The 21,530-nt window shown below is 39.9% G+C and overlaps 1 protein-coding gene across 3 annotated transcripts in view; it reads left to right on the forward strand.

The window, feature by feature from the left end:
• VPS13B (vacuolar protein sorting 13 homolog B) overlaps window positions 1-21,530 on the forward strand; it is a 485,868-nt gene that overhangs the window by 461,417 nt on the left and 2,921 nt on the right. For all 3 annotated transcript variants that reach the window (XM_042465697.1, XM_042465696.1, XM_042465698.1), the window contains 6 exons: window positions 1,060-1,175; window positions 2,229-3,052; window positions 7,851-8,027; window positions 9,909-10,079; window positions 15,499-15,675; window positions 21,083-21,185. In XM_042465697.1, the coding sequence (XP_042321631.1) occupies window positions 1,060-1,175; window positions 2,229-3,052; window positions 7,851-8,027; window positions 9,909-10,079; window positions 15,499-15,675; window positions 21,083-21,185 (1,568 nt within the window). The remainder of the gene's footprint in view (window positions 1-1,059; window positions 1,176-2,228; window positions 3,053-7,850; window positions 8,028-9,908; window positions 10,080-15,498; window positions 15,676-21,082; window positions 21,186-21,530) is intronic.

Raw genomic sequence — 21,530 nt, forward strand, 5'->3', positions numbered from 1 at the left:
TCAGTGGCCAGACCCATAATTATAGTGCTCCTAATATTGGTAGTTGAAGTTTCATAATAACAATGTTAAAGCTGGAAAAATTGCCAGACTAAGGTTGCCTCCACATCTACAATTATTTCATAGTTTTACTAAGAACTACTTCATTTCGCTGTGATGAACCTTTTATGTGAAATGATTCCAGTATCAAAAATGGAACCCTAGTCAACTCTTTCTATTTTCCATTTTCATCACAGTCATGCTCTACAAACATGACTGTTAAACACTTGAACAAGCTCCCAGCTGTTATATTACGGAGAGGTTTCTTGGTGTAAATGAAATGACAAGAAGAACATGGTGGAGGGATAAAGTACATCTTAGCAGAGAAATAGTAGGAGATGTCTCCTTCTATGTCCCACTCAGTCATACGATATAGATCAAGTGTGCTTCTGAGCCAGAATTCAGCACTGGTAATTAGGAACACTGCTATATTTGAGAAGTGAGAGTGATGCAAACTCATATGCTCTCCACATATGTTGCAGTGAGCCTAGGCAGGCAAGCCAAATGGCAAGCGTAAATAAAGAGGGGAAAATGCATCATTCCAGGTTCTGCCTCAAACAACTAGGCTGACTGATCTTTAGAGATACCAGAACATGGGCCTGACATGTTTTCATCTAAACCTGTAAACCATGGGTTCTTAAGCTGTGGTGCATGGACTGTAAGTAGTTGGTGGATGGTTTTAAAACAATGTTTTAATCTGTGTTCTTTGATTTCCTTCCTGTTACATGTGAAAACTGTACTTGTGTTTTTCTGGGGAGAGGATCCATAGCTGTCATCAGATTCTCAATGCAGTCCATGGGGGAACAAAGTGTGGGAACTATGCTGTAGACCTGTTTTTATTCTTTCCTTTGCAACAGAACGCAAATATTAAACATTGACATTCTCAAACTACTTGTTTCAATATAGTTTTACAGATCTCACTGTTACTATTGTGGAGTAACTGTTCTGTCCAACGAGAACAACATGACTGAATCAAGGTATACCCATGTTTTGCAGATTTCTAAGTACTCTTTTTCATTTTAGATTGTGTTCTTAACTGGCTTTGGCTATGTTTATGTGGATGTTGCTCATCAGTGTGGGTCAATAGTGATCACTTTAGCACCCGAAGGAAGACCAGGACACCAGGCCAACTTGAACAGGTATGTTAAAACTGCTTAGAAGTAGGAAATCCTAAAGAAAATTATCCTGTGTAAGCTGTTCACCCTCTAGGTGTGAACTGACTTATTAAATATAGCACCACTGTTTGTTTTGTCTGGTGTCCTTGCGTATGTGTGGCGTATGTTTAGACCACATGTTAACATTTTGTATATCATAGTAAAACATAACAATCTAACATCTAAGGTCATGTCACTCTAGGATAAACACAAAATGCCTGGTACAATAAACAAGGCTCAGTGCAGACTCACAAGTTTAAAGTTTATTTGGCCAGATAGGCAGTCCGTACTTTCACAGAACTCCCATTGAGGTCTGTGGGAGTTCTTACTTGTGATGAAGGACAGAAGAATGGTCCCATGCAAACTATGTAGTCGATCATCTTTATTACACTTCCTCATGCGCTAAAATCGCAAAATCATCTTAGCAAGCTCCACTCAGTTTAAATTATAGCAATACCTATTTATAAACTGGCCAAGTGCTTGGCTTCCAGAGGTGATGTCAAAGGGAGAACAGAATGTGTTACTGTGGATTTTTAAAAATATGCCCTATTGTTAAGTTTGAATCCCCTCGAAATAAGTCATTATCATAGCCTGCTTGTTAGGTCAGCTCAGCCAAGAGCAGTTAGAACTATAAAGTAAACACCACTATCATCAGTCTAAAACAGTCATGGCGATTTAATAGAGGAATATACACTTCCATAATGTGGTGTTAATGATCCACAATAGAAACACCCTATATTGTCTGCTGCAAAAGAGCCAAAATCTGACAATGTGTGAGCATATATCCCATTGTCTGCTTGAACTTCATGCTACCTTGCAAGTATGGCTGTAAACTGTACTTTACAGAGAAGTTCAGATACAATTTGCTGCTAAAGAAGCAGAAGAGTGTAATTTGGCACCAGCTAGCAATAATATTTCTCTGGATGTGTTGACTGTAGGTAATTTGCATCCCCAGATCTAGTTCATATTAATCACATTTGCATTTGATTTAATTTTGATTGTAAAAAGACCTTATTGCTGTTGCTTTTTGTCATGCAGAACTCAAGAGCAGAGCTTTGTGTTTAAAACATTCATCAGTCAGCTGAGCCTCACTGTGAACGATGACATCTCAAACCCCAAAATGTCATCTGAACTTCTGCGGTTCACAATAGACCACATTTACCTTCATATGGTTCCAGTTGCTAGCTATCTTAGGCCTTTGTCACAGGAATTTAATGGAGAGGCCACCAACAGTGTTCAGCAGTTTTATACTCTCCAGATCTATTGTGGAGACTTACAGCTGGACAATCAGCTTTACAGCAAATCCAATTTCCATTTTCCAGTCTTGCTGTGCCAGGGAGAGAAAAATGAAAGCATACAGTGGACCAAAATGCACAGCATCATGGTATCCAGCAAAGATCTGGAAGAATATAGCGAAAATTCCTTCATCAAATTGTGCCTCACTTTGTCAGGAGAGCAGACTTTACTGTTCCATGTGAATGAACTCAGCTTCGAAATGAAACCAGCCAGGTTATATGTGGAAGACACATTTGTTTATTATGTTAAGACTTTATTTGAGACCTACCTCCCGGACAGCAAAAACATTTATCATTCCACCAAAACCTCTGCTCTGAGCCAGATATTACCTGAACAAGTGAAGCAGCATGCCAATGCTTTAGTCAATCCCGTGAAGCTAAGAAAGTTAGCAATCCAGCCAGTTAACCTCTTAGTTAGCATCCATGCTTCACTGAAGCTATACATTGCTTCAGATCACACTCCTCTCTCCTTCTCTGTGTTTGAACGGGGACCTGTCTTCACAACTGCCAGACAGCTCATTCATGCATTGGCCATGCATTATGCTGCAGGAGCATTATTCAGAGCAGGTACAGTATGTTTCTTTTTCTTTTTCTTTTCTTTTTTATAATACTTTTGTTCTATTTGGGGATCATGTAACCATGTGATTAAAGCATACGATAACATTCCTGAATGTTGGCAATTGAGGATACATCTGATCATATGGTGATCCTGACCAGCAGTGTCCTATATTAGGGAAGCCAAACATGGCCATAGCTTGTTTATTGTTGTGTATCACAGGAATTTGGTGTGATGTTACTCCATCAGCTAAAGTAAGAGATGTTAATTAGGTTAAACTTCTCTTTTTATTTCATTCAAAAAATATCACTACCTACAATGTACTTAATTTTTATTGATGTGCAAGTGCAATGACTATTATGTCTGAAGAAAAATATTGTCTTCATAAAAGTGATCTTTAAGGGGAAGTTGAATAAAATGATAGAACTGATGAAACTGACATGAACAGGAGAGAGCAGAGGTTGGCCTCTTGAAGAATATTTGCAAAGCTTGTGAGAAACTGAGAAATATATTGAGTTACATTTTTCTTTTTGTTGTCCCAGTCAGCCTGTACATCCCAGAATTCAAAACTAATTCCTAACATGGTCTCACAAAAGGATTTTCTTTCCTCAGTGTGTCTCTATACATTTGAAGCAAATTATGCCATTGAACACTGTTTTCTTGTTCAATCTCCCTTTGGCTGCCGTTTATGATTAGCAATCTGTCTTTCTTCACAGAATCCTCATGCTAGACTGGCACACAGATGTTTATTGTCCTTTGATCTAAGGAGTGTGTTTGTTTTACTGATTCTTTCTCATACAAGATCAATAGTGAGCAAACAGTCTATTAGATTAATGGATGCCTTGTCTCACTTCCATACATGTGCATTCATAAAGTGACTCCATCTATGTTGCACTTTTTCTCACATAGAATGTGTACATTGCAATGGATAGAAAAACTATCCATAGCCAGAGCTTTCACTGAACGATGATTATCATCATCCTCTGTACCAGTTGCTGTTGCACTCTGTACTATTCCAAGCAATGTGCATCTATGTCAGTCAGAATTTAAGTGGCTTGGAAAGGACAATCCAACTCAATTGTGTATCATGTATACTTCAGAAAGGACAAACTTAGGCAGACATCTTTGGAGGAATTTTGGGTGCTCTTGAACATACCTGAATTTCACATGCTCCCACCTCAGGGGAAGGCAAAGGTAAGCTGCCTCTGAACAAACCTTGCCAAAAAAAAAAATCTCCATGATAACTTTGGCTTAGGGTCACCATAAGTCGAAAATGACTTGAAGGCACTTAACACATACACAGAAGGTGATAGCAAAGACTTCTGCCTACAACCATGGAGAGCCAGGCAGAGTACAAAATAGGTGGTCTGACCTGTTTGGGAGCTCCATATGCTTATATGTTCAAACTACATAATCCTGTAGAAAGACTTTTCTCATGACTTTCCCTTCACTCAGCGTGAACAGTGTGGTGTTATTATAGATAACACCAGCAATGAAGAGAGTAGTTTTTGGAGCACCAGTGAAATGTAGTATGCAGTTTGAAAAGGTGCACTTTGTGATCCCTTAGCACAGGCATGTGTAACCTGAGGCCTTACAGATGTTGTCAGACAACAGCTCCCATCAGTTCTAGCCAGCATAACCAGTGAAGAAACATCATAGGCATTTCAGTCAAATGTCTGAAGAGCCACAGTTGCCCATCTTATGTTAAGGGGAATAGTGAAGAACAAAATGTGGTGTGCGTGAGATTTCAACATTGCCTACGAGTGAAGTCAAAGGCCCTTGGTGTGACCTTCCTCTCAACCAAGGGTCACACGATATAGCCCACTCACTTCCATGCCAGCATTCTCTGAAGATGCCAGCTACATATGCTGGTGAAATGTCAGGAATAAACTCTTCCAGAACATGGCCACATAGCCCAAAAAAACCACAAAAAACTAATCCTCTGTGACCTTTGTATCCTCATGTGGGCTTGCTGCCATTTGAAGCAGTGTTTGATGACACTGTTTTTTACTGAGTGTTGAAGTAAGATGAGTAAGGGTCAGCAATATTGTTGATTGTATTGGTTTGCTCCCTCAGTTGTCCGTTGGACAATAGGTAGGAGGAACGTTTTTACAGTCCGCCCTCCTTATCAGCGGACTTGCCATCCAAGAATGGCAAGCTGCTGTTTTAGTTCATGGCGGGGCTAGGGTTGCCATCATTCTCTAGTAAAAACTGGGACAAAATGTAGGTCAAAATTTAGACCAAAATATAGGACAATTGTAGAATAAAATCTAGCCCAAAATGTAGGACATTTAAGGTCCTCCATTTTTCTTAAATGTCCTACATTGTTTGGCTAAATTTTATCCTACAATTGTCCTACATTTTGTCCCAGTTTTTAGTAGAGAATTGAATGGACTTGAGCAAGTGTGGATTTTCATATCCACCAGAACCAGGGCAGGGGGAGGGGGGACAGATCCTCCACATATATGGAGGCTTGACTGTACATATGAATGAGTCCAAAATCATAAAAGCACTATATGAATGATACTCACATTTTCAGATATTTGTCCCAGGATACTGCCCAGGTATTTGAGGACTCTTCATAAGTCCCAAGGACACAAGTATCACTGCATGTATATAAGCAGTGGGAAGCCACAACCTATCAGCAAATCTCCTTGCCAACTTATTTCCAAGTATTATATATTAAATTTCTGGCATGTTTTATATAATATATATAACATATATAACATCATACAATGATGCCAGCTTCATCCAGGCTTATCTAAATCACAAAAACTGAACTCCACCAATGTTGTCCATTGGTGAGAGGGCGCAATCTCAAGAACCCCTTTGTTCCTAGTCTTTGAGCAAAATTCTCAAGTGGAATCCAATTTTTGCTATTTAAGTCAAGAGGAGGTGAAACTGGACAGGAGAAATCCTGCCGGAGGCTAGCTCTTGTCACGCTTTTTGAAAGAGGGCAGTAGCAACTGAAGTTTTAAGCAGGCACTGGAGATGGAAAAATGTAGTTCCACCCAAGTTATCTCTGTTAGGTGAATGACATTTGTGTAAATGTGTGTATGTGCGTGCGCGTGTGCACGTACAATCCTTTCAGGTCTCTTGTCATCTTACAGTGACCTCATGTATTTTATTGGGGGGTTTTTTTAAGGCAAGAAATACGGTGGTGGTTTGCCATTGCCTTCCTCTGAAATACAGCCTACATCACCTGATATTCCTTGGAGATCAGCCATCCAAGTACTAACCAAGGCTGACTCTACGTAGTTTCCAAGATCAGATGGGATCTGGTACCTTCAGAGTATTTAGAACTGCAATATTATTATTCAGATTCAGAATAGATTTTCAAGGAAGGTTACAGCTTTTGAAATATAAGGAGATGAAAAGGGGAGCGTTTTAGTTGCTTGACCGTTTGCTGCAGAATAGAAGAAACAGTTTCTGACAAAATGCCCTCTGCCCCATGAAAGTTTATTCTTCACTATGTTTGTTAGTTTTTGAAGGAGCCACAAGCCCCTTCGGTAGATTTTTCTAAGTAAGTTTTATTCATTTCCCCCCAGAGGGGAAGCTCTTTATAATGAATCTAATAATGTTAAAAAGGTTTTTACATCTCTGCTTGCAAATTACATGGTGCACTCCTGGATTTTCCATGTAACCTTGCTTGACTCAGTTGATAGATTATCCCACGTTATGAGGCATGAGTCAGAAGATTTATCTCACATTATGATTTGCTACCAGAATTGCAAACGCTCAACACTGAGTAAAAACACTGCTGATGTGCAGTCATCCATCGGCTGTGCATGCTTCCACCCTAAAAAAACCCCACTGTTGTTAGATACAGGCACAGTCCACCCTCCTCTTTGGCATCCAAAACAGAGCTTTTAATTTTCTTTGAGGGTTTTCTAAGTAGCCCACATGGTGCCACAATGTTGGCTGCTGCAAACAACAGTTTTGACTTTACAATCTGTTCCAGTAGTCCTGCTCTGGCTTCCAAACCAGGATTGTAGCACAGCTTGTAGGAAAGCAAGGGCAATATGCTTGGACATTGGGCTATCAGCCAACCACTGTAATTTTATGCAGGGAACTCAATCCAAAGAATCTTCCAAGTTCATCCCCTTGTGGGGAACTCATAAGGGATCCTCCCTCTGAGTAATTTAATCAGCATGCAAATGCCATTTATGTTTACACAACTGTGCTGAGCAAAAAGCCATTTATCTGGCTATAACTAGACTCTACAAGAAAGTGATCAGCACAGAGCTGTTGGCTGGATTAAAATAATTCCTTATGCACTTGTCAAAAATCTGCATCCCCTTTCCCAACACCCCATCAAGCAGCTGACCTTCACACTCCCCCAAGGCTACACACTGTATCACTGTAAACTAGCTGTCATGAGTCTTTCGCTGTGAAAATGTGGAATAACAAAGTTGCTTTGCAAGATGTAAAGCCTCCTAAGCAAAATAAGCCCCTGCTCCTATTACTTCAAGCCATTTGCATGCGGCATCCATCTCTCCACACAGAGTTTTAGCAGAAATACAGGAGGCTCATGGAAGGAAGTCATTTTAAAGCTATTTGTGTTTTTGCCAAAGGGATTTCTTTGATTTAGAAAGCATGAAAGATTGCCGTTGCTGAATCCGTAGTGGATGAGCTATTTCCCATGTTTTTCTCAAAGGAAGCTCATGATGTGATAAATTTTGGTATAAAAATGACATGGGGGAGCCAGAAAACAGAGAGGTTTTTCTTCCCTTCAAAAAAACCCAACTACTGGTGTTTCTGTGATTTCTCTAACCATCCACATTCCATTCTTCCTGTTTTGCATTATAGGATGGGTGGTTGGATCTCTGGAAATTCTTGGCAGCCCAGCCAGCTTGGTAAGAAGCATAGGCAATGGGATAGCTGACTTCTTCAGGCTTCCATATGAAGGGCTGACCCGTGGTCCTGGAGCCTTTGTTAGCGGTGTCTCCAGAGGAACAACATCATTTGTGAAGCACATCTCCAAAGGTAGATGTCCAAGTGAGCCACCAGGTGTTAAAAGGAAGGCACTAATATCTTTAGATGGATTTCTCATCCTCCTCATTGTTCTAACTGGTTGGGATCTTAGTGAAATGCTGGGTGGGTAAGAAAGCTCACTTATCCTCACTGTGTTTTAAAAACAGGTAACTTCTTTAACAATAGCATCTTAGAAACACTAGTGATTTAAACCTTCCCGCATGGCCACTTTGTCATGCAGTAACTAAACGGAGATGTTAAAGACTGCTGTACCTTAGAAATCCTACACCACATTGCCTCATCATATGTAGTGTTCAAAAGGGGGGAAAGCACTGTTGTTAGATATTTCTGAGCATGTTTTTGAAGTAAGTGGTACATCTGGATGTTACTAGACTTGAAAACAGACATAGTGCCATCTTGTGGCTTCAAAGCACTGCTGCGTCCTCAAAGCAAGGGAAATGTTTTGCCAGCAATTGAATGAGAATGCAAATGGTCCTATGTGAGCTCATTTTCAAATTCTGCATTTCCACTGCCCTTTCCCAATGGTATTCATGTTGCTTTTGGATTAGCTTGCTAATTATCAGTGGAAGATTTGGTAGGTTACAGTTACAGCAGACCTCATAAGGAATCAGGCCGAAAAACTGTGTTAAATCTGCACCATGCAGTGATGAAGCCAATCCTTATAGCAATACCAAGTACATTTCTATACTGCTTATCAGAGAATGAAGCACTCTCTAAATGGTTTACAATGTAAGATACAGAATGACATTCTGTATTGAAGTTGGATATTCACAATGTAAAAGTTACAAATCCATAACTGTTCCGTATTCAGAAGTGGACATTCAGGAAGGTTCCACTCCACCAAATGCATCTGAGGAAGTAGATTGTAGTCTCTGAAAGCTCATACTGCCAATTTCTTTTCTTTCCATTAGTTTCAGAGGTACTGCAAGATCTCTCTATGTTCCGTTTTCAGTAAGACTATATAGTCATGTTGTAAGATTACATAAAATGTACCCACCAGCCCACCTTAACAGCTAGCAGCTGCTGGGGCAAAAGAGGTCTTTTCAGCACCCATTTGGGATACAAGGAGGATGACATTTCCATTCCCCTTCTTCCAGCAAGCAAGACTGCAACAGTCAGAATTTGGATACAGCAACCATGTGGTAGATTTAATGGTTCACACGGCATCCAAGGAGTAAAGATGAGCACTATTTTTTGTCAACTTGGCTCTGTATAACTTGCAGTAGAGGCTCCCTTTGTTCCATCTGCCTCTGAGAAATTATCAGCAGTAGGTTATACCTCATGAGCCTGGCTTAGCTAGGCAAAATTATGTGTTATCTCGTTTCACTTGGCCCGGTACGCACGGGCACTTTGTGGCATGGTGGCGGCGATATTAGGGTTCAGGAGCGCGCAGACACCACACATTCCCAAACTCTAATTTGTACAGGCGCCAGCATCATAGCGGCCTCCCATCCATACAGGGGCCGCCATGATGCTGGCGCCAGCGCCGTACAGCAACCAGACGCCGCTAGCATGAAGTGGTGTCACGGCGGTGGTCCTTCCTGCTTCCAGCATCGCTAAAAAGAAGCTGCTCTAGGCAGCTCTTTTTTCTTTTTTTTTTTTTTTTTTGTGGCATGGGGATGCTGCAGAACAGACACGGAGCTTACAGAGGCAGCACAGACCTCCCATCTGTACTGCCCCATTTGTTTGCAAATAAAACAGTTTCATCTGCAGGTTTTTGGACCACAACTCTCACAATCCCCGCATCCAACTTGGCCATTAGGAAATCTGGGAGTAATAGTCCCAAAGGGGGAGGGAGGTATTTCCAGATTCTGCTTTCATTGCCTCCATTCTAAGCAAATCATTGATTTGATTGCCCAACTTTACATTCAGGTACACTGACATCAATTACCAACCTGGCAACAAGCCTTGCTCGCAACATGGATAGGCTGTCCCTGGATGAGGAGCATTACAATAGGCAAGAAGAGTGGAGAAGGCAGCTTCCTGAGAACCTGGGAGAAGGACTGCGCCAGGGCCTCTCTCGACTAGGCATCAGCCTACTAGGTAACAATGCCTGGTTTCATTATTATTGTATCAAAGGCTTTGGGGAATGAAATCTGAAAAGAACTGCAAAATGTACACTCACATTTTGGCCTCCTCATTTGGGGTTTTTGTTTTTTCAGATGCTGGGAGAGTGTTTGGTTGCGAGTTTTAGTTTCGTGTTTTCTGTTGTCAATTTCAGTTTCTCATCATGGATTGAGTCTCACAGAGTAAGAAGCATATGATTGGCAGAGGCAAAGGGATTGTGGCTTGTGGTGCAGAGGATGCAGTCAATGTTGAGTGTGCAATTCCTGCCTAAGAACTGACAAGGATTTGGTGGCAGAGGGAAATTAGATTGAGGTTACTGGAAATGAGTTCATGGGGAAATGCAAAGATCTGGCCCAGCCGGGCCCTGCAATAGGATGAAGCATCTGCTTCAAGAAGCGTCATGAGTAGAAGTGAAGGGAGGAAATATTATCTGGGAAATCAGCATACCCCTACACTAGTAATGGAAAGCAATAAAAGAAAACACTAGCATTAGTGGTGAAAAGCTAAAGAGTGTGACTTATATGATATTATCTTGTACAAATAAATGCCAGCAAAGTGAATGAAACAGCTTGAGAGCAATTATATATTTGTTAAGTATTTGCATGAGCAAATGGAGAATTTTCAGTGGCAAAAAGAAAGAAATAAAATAAAATGTCACTGTGATTTTTAAGCAATGCTGTTTCTGGTTTAGCTGTAATAGGGAGGAGCAGTGTCCATAAGGCAGAAATATGGAATATATGTGATTAATATATCCACACTGTCCAACATTTAAGTTATGCTACTGGAATCCACATGGTACAAAGCTCTTTGAAAGGGTTCTTCAACAGTTCTAACAATCTTTCAAAGTTGCTTTGTATGGTGGAAATTGTACCATCATTTGATTCTCATTGTACCGTCAATGGATTCTCATCGAGGATATATTTATTTAGGCTGTAGAGATGTCCTTGTGATTGTGTGAAACTTCAATTTTGCCAGTGGTAGTGACATGCATGAGAACAGTAGAACTTTGATTTTGCAGGCACTTACTATCCTGGGAATCTGAAGCTACTGCCCTTATATTTAAACATACCCGATCACTTATTGTTCTCACTTGCTGTATTTACTCAGGATAAGTAGGTTTCAGGTTGGTTTAAATCTCAATTACCTGCAGCGTTTTACTTAAAGGGGATGAGGAACTTTTCCTATCCCTTTGGTTCTGTTTACAAATACTTTATTGATGAAATAGTGGCCACTATTCTTAGATAAAAATATTAACCACCCAAATAAATACAAGTATATTGTGATGTGAATAAGCAGATACCTACAATGTATCTTACAAGTGAGGTGTTAGCAGACATAATAATGGACATGAGTTCTATATCTGAAGGTCTCATGTTCTAGCCTCAGCTGCTTTTTAAACTGTTTAACCACTAATATATTCTCTCAGCACAGAATTCTGAAAATTATGATTTTGAGAGGGGGCAGATCTCAAACAAAGGCACTCAGGCCCTAAGGTTCTTTGGGGAAAGCAAAAACACACTTAGCATATTTACTCTACACATGAGAAAAAGAACTATGTTAGCCCCCCACATCCATCTCCAGAAATACTTCTCTATCTGTGGAAATGTTCCACAGACGTTCGAGGGGTTTCCAGAGTTTCAGCTCACGTGAGAGCCTCCATGGATTTAGGAGGCTCTTAGGTTCAGAACCATCATCCTTCACATAGTGGAGACTGGTGAATGTAACAATGGAAGGAGCAGGAGTAGCACATTTCCTTCCTCATATGTTTATTATTGTAAACATCTGTGAGTAAAAATGATTGCACAGGGCTAGTGGTTTAAGTCTGGAGGTCAAGCATAGCTTGATTGCTCTCCTCTTCCTTGCTCTTAAGATGTCTAGTGTCACTTCTCTGAAGCAGTATTACAAGGACTTTTGAAGCCATCAGTTCTTGTGACAAAAGACCTGTTCAATTAATAGGGGGATAGGGTAATATTCCACCGATGCAGAAGGAGACTCTGAGTTAAGCCCACTAGCTAACTAGTCAACACATAAAAATACCAATAGTTCTGTCACATGAGCATCTGCTTTCGCCAGACACTTTACTCCAAGTTTACTAACAGAAAAGAGGAGCATGGAGTGCACAGGAAGCATTTATTAGTACACAATAATATTGTTCAATTCTGTTGCAGAAAAGAATGTACTAGTTCCAACATTAAAGAAGTTTAAATATGTTTAATAGGGTAATAATGTCTGAGCAGTCTCTATGAATGACCAACAGAGATAGGATGAAAGAAACCAGTACAGTAACTTAATATTGCCACAGGGAAAAACCCAGAATATTTTGCTATTCTCCTCAGATGCTTTACTGTGATACCAAACCAAAGAGGGGGATATTTTTAGTTTTGCAGTGAGGAGCTGGTTTACATTTCATTTAACTAGCAAACAGCAAGAAGGATGAACTGTTAATGGGGAAGAATGAATTGAAAATACTTTTTTTCTTGACAGAATGAACAAAAATTAATTGTGTCTGAGGATCAAACTACATATTGCACTGCCTATAACATAATCTTGTTGACCCCTACACATGACTGTGCTTCTCCTTCCAGCCATTTCTCACCTAAGCATCTCCTCCACTCACCCCAATTATTTTTCTGGGATTCCAGTCCTATGTTTCTGAGAGCTAAACACATGTCAAGTGAGAACAGTAACAAGGGTAAAGGGAGCTGGGAAATAATGAAGTTTCAGTGGTAAAGCAACTGGCAGTTGAAGCACTTCCTCTTCCCATCCTCTCCACCCATATATTATGGGAAAAGATCAACTGTAAGAGCAGGTTATAAGCCAGGTTTTTTTTTGGGGGGGGGGAGGGGGGAGCAATTGATCCATTTGCATTTCTGGAAAAGCATCACACATTTGCTAAGTGTTTGATACCAAGCAAAACATTGTGTGCACCTCATCCACAAGAACAAATATAAATGTGTATTTCACATCACATAAATATTACAAAATGTACATGCTTGTCACATACAGTAAGCACAATTTTCTACACAGGTGTTCCTTCTTCCTAGGGATTTTCAGATTTGTCAGGCTTGATCTTGTTGAGGGTTTTTTTTCCTGCAGTGCAAAATTCATTCTGACTCAGATCTACGTTGGATTACAATCCTTCATTTATGCATGTACTCAGTGAAATATGTATTTACTGCTGTTCACATTTTCAAAACAGATGCATTATTTGTTCATATTTTTCCAATGGACTTATTTTATACACATTTTCCTATCAAATGAAGTCTGTTGATATATATATTTCAAGTGGATGCATTTTTCTGCACTTCTGGAACACTTGTGTGTGTTTTTGCAGATTGCATAGCTAGCTGAGAAATGTGTGCATTACCAACTACAGATTTCATTTGGGTCTACATTTGGCTCCAGGAACTTCAAATTCAGATGTAAGGTCAGGAAATTCCTCACCCATCCCTTTCTATAAAACATAAATTCAGTGTGACCCTAGAAGTAGATAGTAAGAAATCATATGATTAAGAATGGGAGAAAAACTAATTTGTTTCTCTCGTGGTACTTTGCAAAATTACAGCTACAATCATGCATTTGTTTTGATCATGTATTCATTGTTCCTTAATTTGTTCAATTACCATAAAAGTAGCTAAGAAACTAATAAAGAGGAAATTTTAATACTACAGATAAATAGCCAGTTGTTTGCCAGAAGAATGTATGTTTTTCTTGCCTACCTTATCCCAGAGTTTAGGAATATATTAGAATGTATCTTTTGAGAGCCACTGTGATGAAGTGGTTTGAGCACTGGACTGCAACTCTGGAGACCAAGGTTCAAATCTTCACTCACCTGTGGAAACCCACCAAGTGACCTTGGGCAAATCACATTCTCTCAGCCTCAGGAAGATGAAGGCAAACTTCCTCCAAACAAATCTTGCCATGATAAATTTGCCTTTGTGTAAAAGATAAAAAACTTCCCCTTTGACAAGGTTGTCTAGCTGTGTCCAACTGTAGGGGGCATTGATCATCTCGGGCCATATGACAACTTCCGTGGTCATATTGCCAGCATGACTACACAGAATGCTGTTACCTTCCCACCAAAGCGGTACCTTTTACATGCTTTCGAACTGCTAGGTTGGCAGAGGCTGGGACTAGCAACAGAGGTTCACTCTGGCACTTACACCTTGAACTGCCAACCTGCTGATCTTGCAGTCATCAGAGCCTCCATGTCTCATAAGTTTGCCTTTAGGTGACCATAAACTGGAAATGACTTGAAGGCACACAACAACAAATCTTTGTCTTATGCACCAAACAAACCAATGAAAGCATTAGGTTGAGAGACAGTGGTGTGCATCTGTAGCATTTCTAGAGTATAATATTTTAGGTCATGCACACATAACAAAGAACATTCTCTGTGGTGCCCACTAGCTGTCCTCTGCATGTGACCAAACAGATGTCCCTTCCAGTGCAGCTGCTTGGCCTCTGTTTTCCTATAAAGCTCCTGAAAAAGAGGCTTGCAGACTTTATCCACTGATTTCCTCTGTGCTGAACAATGACCTTGAGCTCAGGCACTTCAGATTCAAATTGCTGTCACATAACACCTTGTCATTTTGTTCAATCATTGTCCTTTTAGTGAGTTCCAAATAGCTTATCCATCAAAGTTACAACAACTAGAGACATCTCTCTGGTAAGTGGCTTGAGTAAACTTGAGATCAAAGAGAGATCCCACCTTACATACCTGTTTACATTTAGGAAGATTTAAACTGCAGTCCTCTGTTGATACTAAAAGCCAGAGGGGTCATTAAGGCACTTGTAAAAGTTTGACCCATACACATTAAAGTAAAATATGGTTGTGTCCGCAAAGACAGTAACAAAAAGTCCCAAAGCCTAATTCTGCTAAGCTTAGTAATATTTCAGAGGTTGCATTAGTTTATGAGCATTTCTGGCAATAGAAAGGGATATTAAAATGATATATGAAATGCAGGCAGTTTTTTTTCTTATGAAGTCAAGCTTACGTGAAAATCTCATTTCCATAACAGCTAAAAGTCTCTGAACGCTAGCAGGCATTTGTTCCCATCTGATGTACCTATATATACAGTATTCTGAGTTCGACCAAGTCAACAAAGATACTTCAGAGGAAAACATCTGAGAGATTAAATTGTACTGTGAAGTCACAAAGTGCAAATGTTTATATGAAAGACAAACACAAAAGGAGCATGCAAGAGAGAGAAAGAGAGAACCTTATCTGAATTAAAGAAACTAGATTATTGCTCGAGTTTCATTGGTATTTCTTATTGCTGTATTTGGCAGATGGCAGTCACATTTTGCATTTAAACAAAACTGTTTCAGAGCCACCGTTTCCAGTTGTTCTGTTCTACTCTTCTCTTGTAATGCTTGGAAACTCTTATTCCAGGTGCGATTGCTGGCATTGTAGACCAGCCAATGCAGAACTTCCAGAAAACATCAGAGGCCCAGGCTTCCGCTGGACACAAGGCAAAAGGGGTTATCTCTGGTGTGGGGAAAGGAATCATGGGAGTTTTTGCCAAGCCCATTGGAGGAGCAGCTGAGCTAGTCTCACAGACTGGTTATGGTAGGTTGCAATGAATCTGTGAATTCAGTATGGATGGTACCAAATGGAGTGCAAGTTTTCACTTGTCTATTAAGTTAGCATGCTGTATGCTTTCATTGTTTTTAAATGTTTTCCTTCCTGTTATCATAACCTTCTAGTGCCACCAAAATGTTGTTAGTTGAGGCTTTTAGACTTTGTTGCAAAGAATGTTTGAGTCATAATAAACAGTGGTGGGCACTTTTTTGTACAAGGGAACCTAGGTTGGTGCTGGATTTTATGGAAAGTGAAATTGATGTCGAAATGTGGGTGTACATAAATCTGAGCAAGTCTTCAAAATGGTACGTTTTTTGCTTCCATTACTTGCAGATGATTCAACATGGCTTAGAGAAAAATGTAGTTGTACTAAAGAGAACTGGATAGGACAGATGAATTTTTGCACACTATCTACAGTCCATCACAAAACTAGCAGATTCCATGGCAGAAATCATATTGGGGATTTCACACATATCTCTAATCAAATCTTGTGAAAATGTAAACATTTCAAAAGAAAGCCAGATATGCCTGCTTTACTCTAAGCCGCCAAAAGCTAACCCAAACAGGAAATCCAGCATACCCAGAAGTAGACATTAGCTGTTTTGTGAGGGAAGTGAGGTGGTTCTGTAACTGTCAAGCAGCTACAAAGAACCTGTCTTTCAGTGCCATGATCATGAATATAATAATATAATAAAAAGGAACTCTTGGCCAGTTTTAATCAAAACAAGATAATTGGGAAGGTTGTATTTTAACAGCATCAAACTCAGTACATTTAGGGCTTTTAACATGGTATATTGTGTTATAGAAATTAATTCTGACATGTTTATGTGGCCTTCCTCCCAACAGACTAGTGTTATATATTTAGTTAAAACATTATTTTATAACTGTCTTTTCCAAGGGACTTAAAGATGGCTACAATATAGATGAAACAATACCATATAAAAACCAAAGTATAAATATTCAAAACAACAGGATCAAAATACTGTATATACTAAAAATTTAAGTTAAAAAAATTGACCCTAAAAACCTGAGTCGACTTATCCACAGGTCTCAGATATAATGAATGTATGTATGTATGTATATAAAAACCATCCCCTGGTGAAATGCAAGAGTTTAAACTGCCCTGGAAGGACTGACCCCCTTCTTCTCTCTAATCCATCCATCTTTTAGTATGAATCATAGAATCATAGAGTTGGAAGAGACCACAAGGGCCATCCTGTCCAACCCCCTGCCATGCAGGAAATCCAAATCAAAGCATCCCCAACAGATGGCCATCCAGCCTCTGCTTGAAGACCTCCAAGGAAGGAGACTCCACTACACTTCGAGGAAGGAGTTTGTTCCACTGTCGAACAGCCCTTGTTGTCAGGAGGTTCCTCCTAATGTTGAGGTGGAATCTCTTTTCCTGTAGCTTGCATCCATTGTTCCGGGTCCTGTTCTCTGGAGCAGCAGAAAACAAGCTTGCTCCCGGCTCAATGTGACATCCTTTCAAATATTTAAACAGGGCTATCATATCTCCTCTTAACCTTCTTTTCTCCAGGCTAAACATCCCCAGCTCCCTGAGTCGTTCCTCATAGGGCAAGGTTTCCAGACCTTTCACCATTTTAGTCGCCCTCCTTTGGACACGCTCCAGTTTCTCAATGTCCTTTTTGAATTGTGGTGCCCAGAACTGGACACAATATTCCAGGTGGGGCCTGACCAGAGCAGAATACAGTGGCACTATTACTTCTCTTGATCTAGACACTATACTTTTATTGATGCAGCCTAGAATTGCATTGGCCTTTTTTAGCTGCCGCATCACACTGTTGACTCATGTTCAACTTATGGTCTACTTGGACTCCTAGATCTCTTTCACACGTACTTTCATTCAGCAATGTGTCTCCCATCCTATATCTGTGCATTTCATTTTTCTGCCCTAAGTGCAGTACCTTACATTTCTCTGTGTTGAATTTCATTTTGTTAGCTTTGGCCCAGCTTTCTAGTCTATTCAGATCATTTTGAATGTTGGTCCTGTCCTCTGGAGTATTAACTATTCCTCCTAATTTGGTGTCATCTGCAAATTTGATAAGTGTGCTCCCAATTCTGAGCACAAACAGTTATGCCTGCTGGAATTTTGTAAGTTCTTTGGCATTCATTACACGCCCCTAAGTTTTACCCTTGACTTACGTATATCCATAATTTTGACCCCAACACCTGCCCTAGACTTATACTTGAGGTTGACTTATAGTTGAGTATATATGGTAGTTTTAAAGACATCTACATTTATTTTAAAGGATTTTTAATGGCAGGAAAGTTCCATTAATAATAGGACAAGGCAGACTTCCCTTGGGATGGAGTTCCAGAACCATAAGGTCACCAGGTATATTCCAGATATCATTGGGACATACACAGGCTTCCAGCTGAGCATCTTAATAAGCAGAGAGATTTGTGCAGTACAAGGTAGTTCTTCAGATATTTGTCTTAGCCCCAGACCAGCATCATCCCATGTTTTGGGACATTAAATCTTTGGCCACTAAGCCTTGTGGGCTAACAGAAGTCACACACACACACACACACACACACACACACACACACCAGAAACAGTTAGATTCTACCTACCAGTTCTTGTGTTGGGAGTTGCACCCTCCCTCTTGTATTACACAAAGTTTCCACAGTTATTAGGATATACCAAGAAGCCTGTTGGTGTTTCTACTGTAGAGGGCCTGGACTGGAGAGGAATGTGGGGACATTTTCTGCATTTTCCTGTGTCAAGGTAGCTGAACCCTGCACTGCATGCCAATCATTTAGTCCACTGTAGCCCAGACGTAATTATTCAATTAATGCTGTAATATAGAATCATTAAATCAAATAATCCAAACATTTGTAAATATTTTACTTTTTACTCACATAATATGAAATTCCCTTTTTCTTTAACGGGCTCAAGTTTTACTTCCATAAAATACTGGCCACTTAATATTAGCAGGGTCTCACTTCATTTTTTAGATTTCCATTAACTAAAGCTTTAGACGTCACTTTGTATCTAAAGAAGTGTACTAAGTCTAACTCGGTGGGTCTCATCCTTCCTAATGCCGCAACCCTTTAATACAGTTCCTCATGTTGTGGTGACCCCCAACCATTAAATTACTTTTCATTGCTATTTCATAATTGTAATTAAAAATACGTGTTTTCTGATGGTCTTAGGCGACCCCTGTGAAAGGGTCAGTCAGCCTCCAAACGGGTTGCGACACGCAGGTTGAGAACCGCTGATCTAACTGCATAGTATTTTTGCTCAGTTCACCCACTATTTTTTAAAGTGCTTTGGAGATAATGATTCTATTAGGGACCCAAGTGTTGTAATTTTAACCTTGTTGTGATCCCGCTTCGATCCATTGGGAGAGTCGGGAAGATAGAAATAAAAATTATTATTATTATTATTATTATTATTATTATTATTATTATTACTACTACACTGGAAGACCAGAGTTTAAATCTCCACTTGCCCATGGAAACCCATTGGGTGACCTTGTGCAAGTCACACTCTCTCAGCCCCAGAGGAAGACAAAAACAAACTCCCTCTGAACAAATCTTGCCAAGAAAAACTCACAGTAATGCAGAGGAGGCAGGAAAACAGCTTTGTGTGAATAGCAGCCAGTTCAATTTCATTTTGTGGTTTTGTTTGTGCATGTGATAATCTTTAGTTTGCTGAGTGTTGGGAAGCTTGAGGAATGGATATAGTCATTTGTAATAGCTTTAGTGAAAACCAAGCCATCAGGGTCCAGAATTAAAGCAGAATGAAAATAAATTAATCAAGATCAGTAAAGATCGGATCCTCTAAACTCCTAAGGAAGAAGTTCACAGCAAGGAGATACTGTCTGCAATAGCCTTTCCATGCATTTATTTTACAAGACAGTTTTTAAAATGTTGTTGGCAAATGATAAGTAGCCCATAATAATGGAGAGATGCACTTTATTGCAAACAGGGCCTGGATCCAGAAAGCTACTTTAGGAGACCACATGGGCTTGTATGCACCCAGTAGGGGTTTTTTTTAATTGTTCCTTTGAAACAACAGACATCCCCTTGAAAAGTTACCAACTAGAGACTTCCCTCAGTTTGAAAAATATGTTGGAGTGCAGTTGCCTTGGATACACTGAACACGTTGCACAGTTCTTTGGATCCTGGCCAGTGTACACAACATGTTGTACAGACTTCCCGTGTCTATGTGAACAAGAGAGCTAAGGAAAGAAGCCATTTGAAAAATATATGGTGGTTGATGGGTGGCTATCTTGGCCATAGTTGGATTGCCAATGGGATTGTGCCCACCGAGAGGAATGCGAGGGTGGGAGACCACACAGAAGTCAACACATGTTCTCACTTTTTCCAACTGCAAATGACATTCTCCCTCGCATAACACTGAAAAACCTCAGTTGGTTGATTGTTACAAGTGGAATGCATCTTTTAAGTATTAACATTAGCTTCTGTGTTAAACATTAAGCTGTATTTTCTCCACAACCAATGCATTGTTTAATAAAACTGGGTCCCACGTTGCTTACACCCCAGTGCAGAAATACCTACTGTGTCACAGGAGAATGCAACTTTTCAAAGTCCTTCCCTCAGCACTAACACCGTCACTCCATTACACACATATTAGCACTCAGTTCTCTGTACGCTGTAACTCTGCAGCATCAGGCTTAGCCTAGCTTCCATCAGTCTTGTAAAACTTTTATTATATCTGTGAAGTTTTTACACCCTGCTAATTCTCAATCTAATGACCATGCCTTCATTTATAAAAATTTACAAGCCACTAGAAAGCATGCATGCCAGGTCACCCCTTAGCTCTGGCAATTCTGCTCAGAACAAACAGGAAAAGAAGCACCTCCAGAGAACTCTATCTTGGCACAAAGAAGCACTCCTCATATTTTGGGTGCCCCAAGAGAACTCATAAATGTTTGGGATCTATGTTTAACAGCTGGATTAAGTAACCTATATTGAAATGCAGTATCTAGGGCAAGCTTGCCTTCTAATGTTGACTATCATGACATCTCTCTGGAAGAATTCAAGCATGAAGCACGGAAGTTAAGAGTGGTCTTGAATTTTTATACATAGATTGTTAAATGACGTGCTCAAACCTTTTCTGAACTGATGGCCCTTGAGAGCATTATGTTTCCCTTAATTGCTAGTATTTGACTGTCATTCTGACTTTTGTTTATTTCTAGCAAATGTTAAAATCCACTAGGGTTAAGTGAATGATTATTGTATTTGAATGCTAAATGAATTATCTCAATTATGCCATCCAAAGAAATGACATCACTTTGAATCTCCTTTATTTTACGAACTGCCCTAAGATGACATCACTGCAGCATGTTCCTGTTTCAAAAAAACAACAACCAATGAGTAAAATCCCTTACTTCTCTTACCACAGGCATTTTGCACGGAGCTGGACTTTCTCAGCATCCCAAACAGCGATGTCCTCCAAGCGATCAACATGCTGAGCAGGCACCAAACAGCCACGTCAAATATGTCTGGTAAAATTATGAAGACACTTGCTCATTTTTATATCCACCTTGTTGATTAATATATTCTGGTCTGTGGGCAAGTTAACAGGCTGTTGCTCTAGGAAAAGGCTGAATTACAACAGTTTATTTAGGAATGCTAAACAGAAAGTTACTGCACAGAGGCCCACTTTGCAACCAGTGAATAGACAATCTCCATGGACCCTAGGGGCTAGTCTGTGTCTTACCAAATATTTCACTTAGTGGCCTCTACACTGGGATCAAGTAGTGCACAACTTCTGAAATAGCTGCTAGTTTCTTTTCTGTTTGGTTTCAGTTTCTCAATGTGATTATGATTAATAATGTTACAGAACAAAC

The sequence above is a fragment of the Sceloporus undulatus genome, chromosome 4 (genome assembly GCF_019175285.1).
Source record: "Sceloporus undulatus isolate JIND9_A2432 ecotype Alabama chromosome 4, SceUnd_v1.1, whole genome shotgun sequence".
NCBI lineage: Eukaryota > Metazoa > Chordata > Lepidosauria > Squamata > Phrynosomatidae > Sceloporus > Sceloporus undulatus.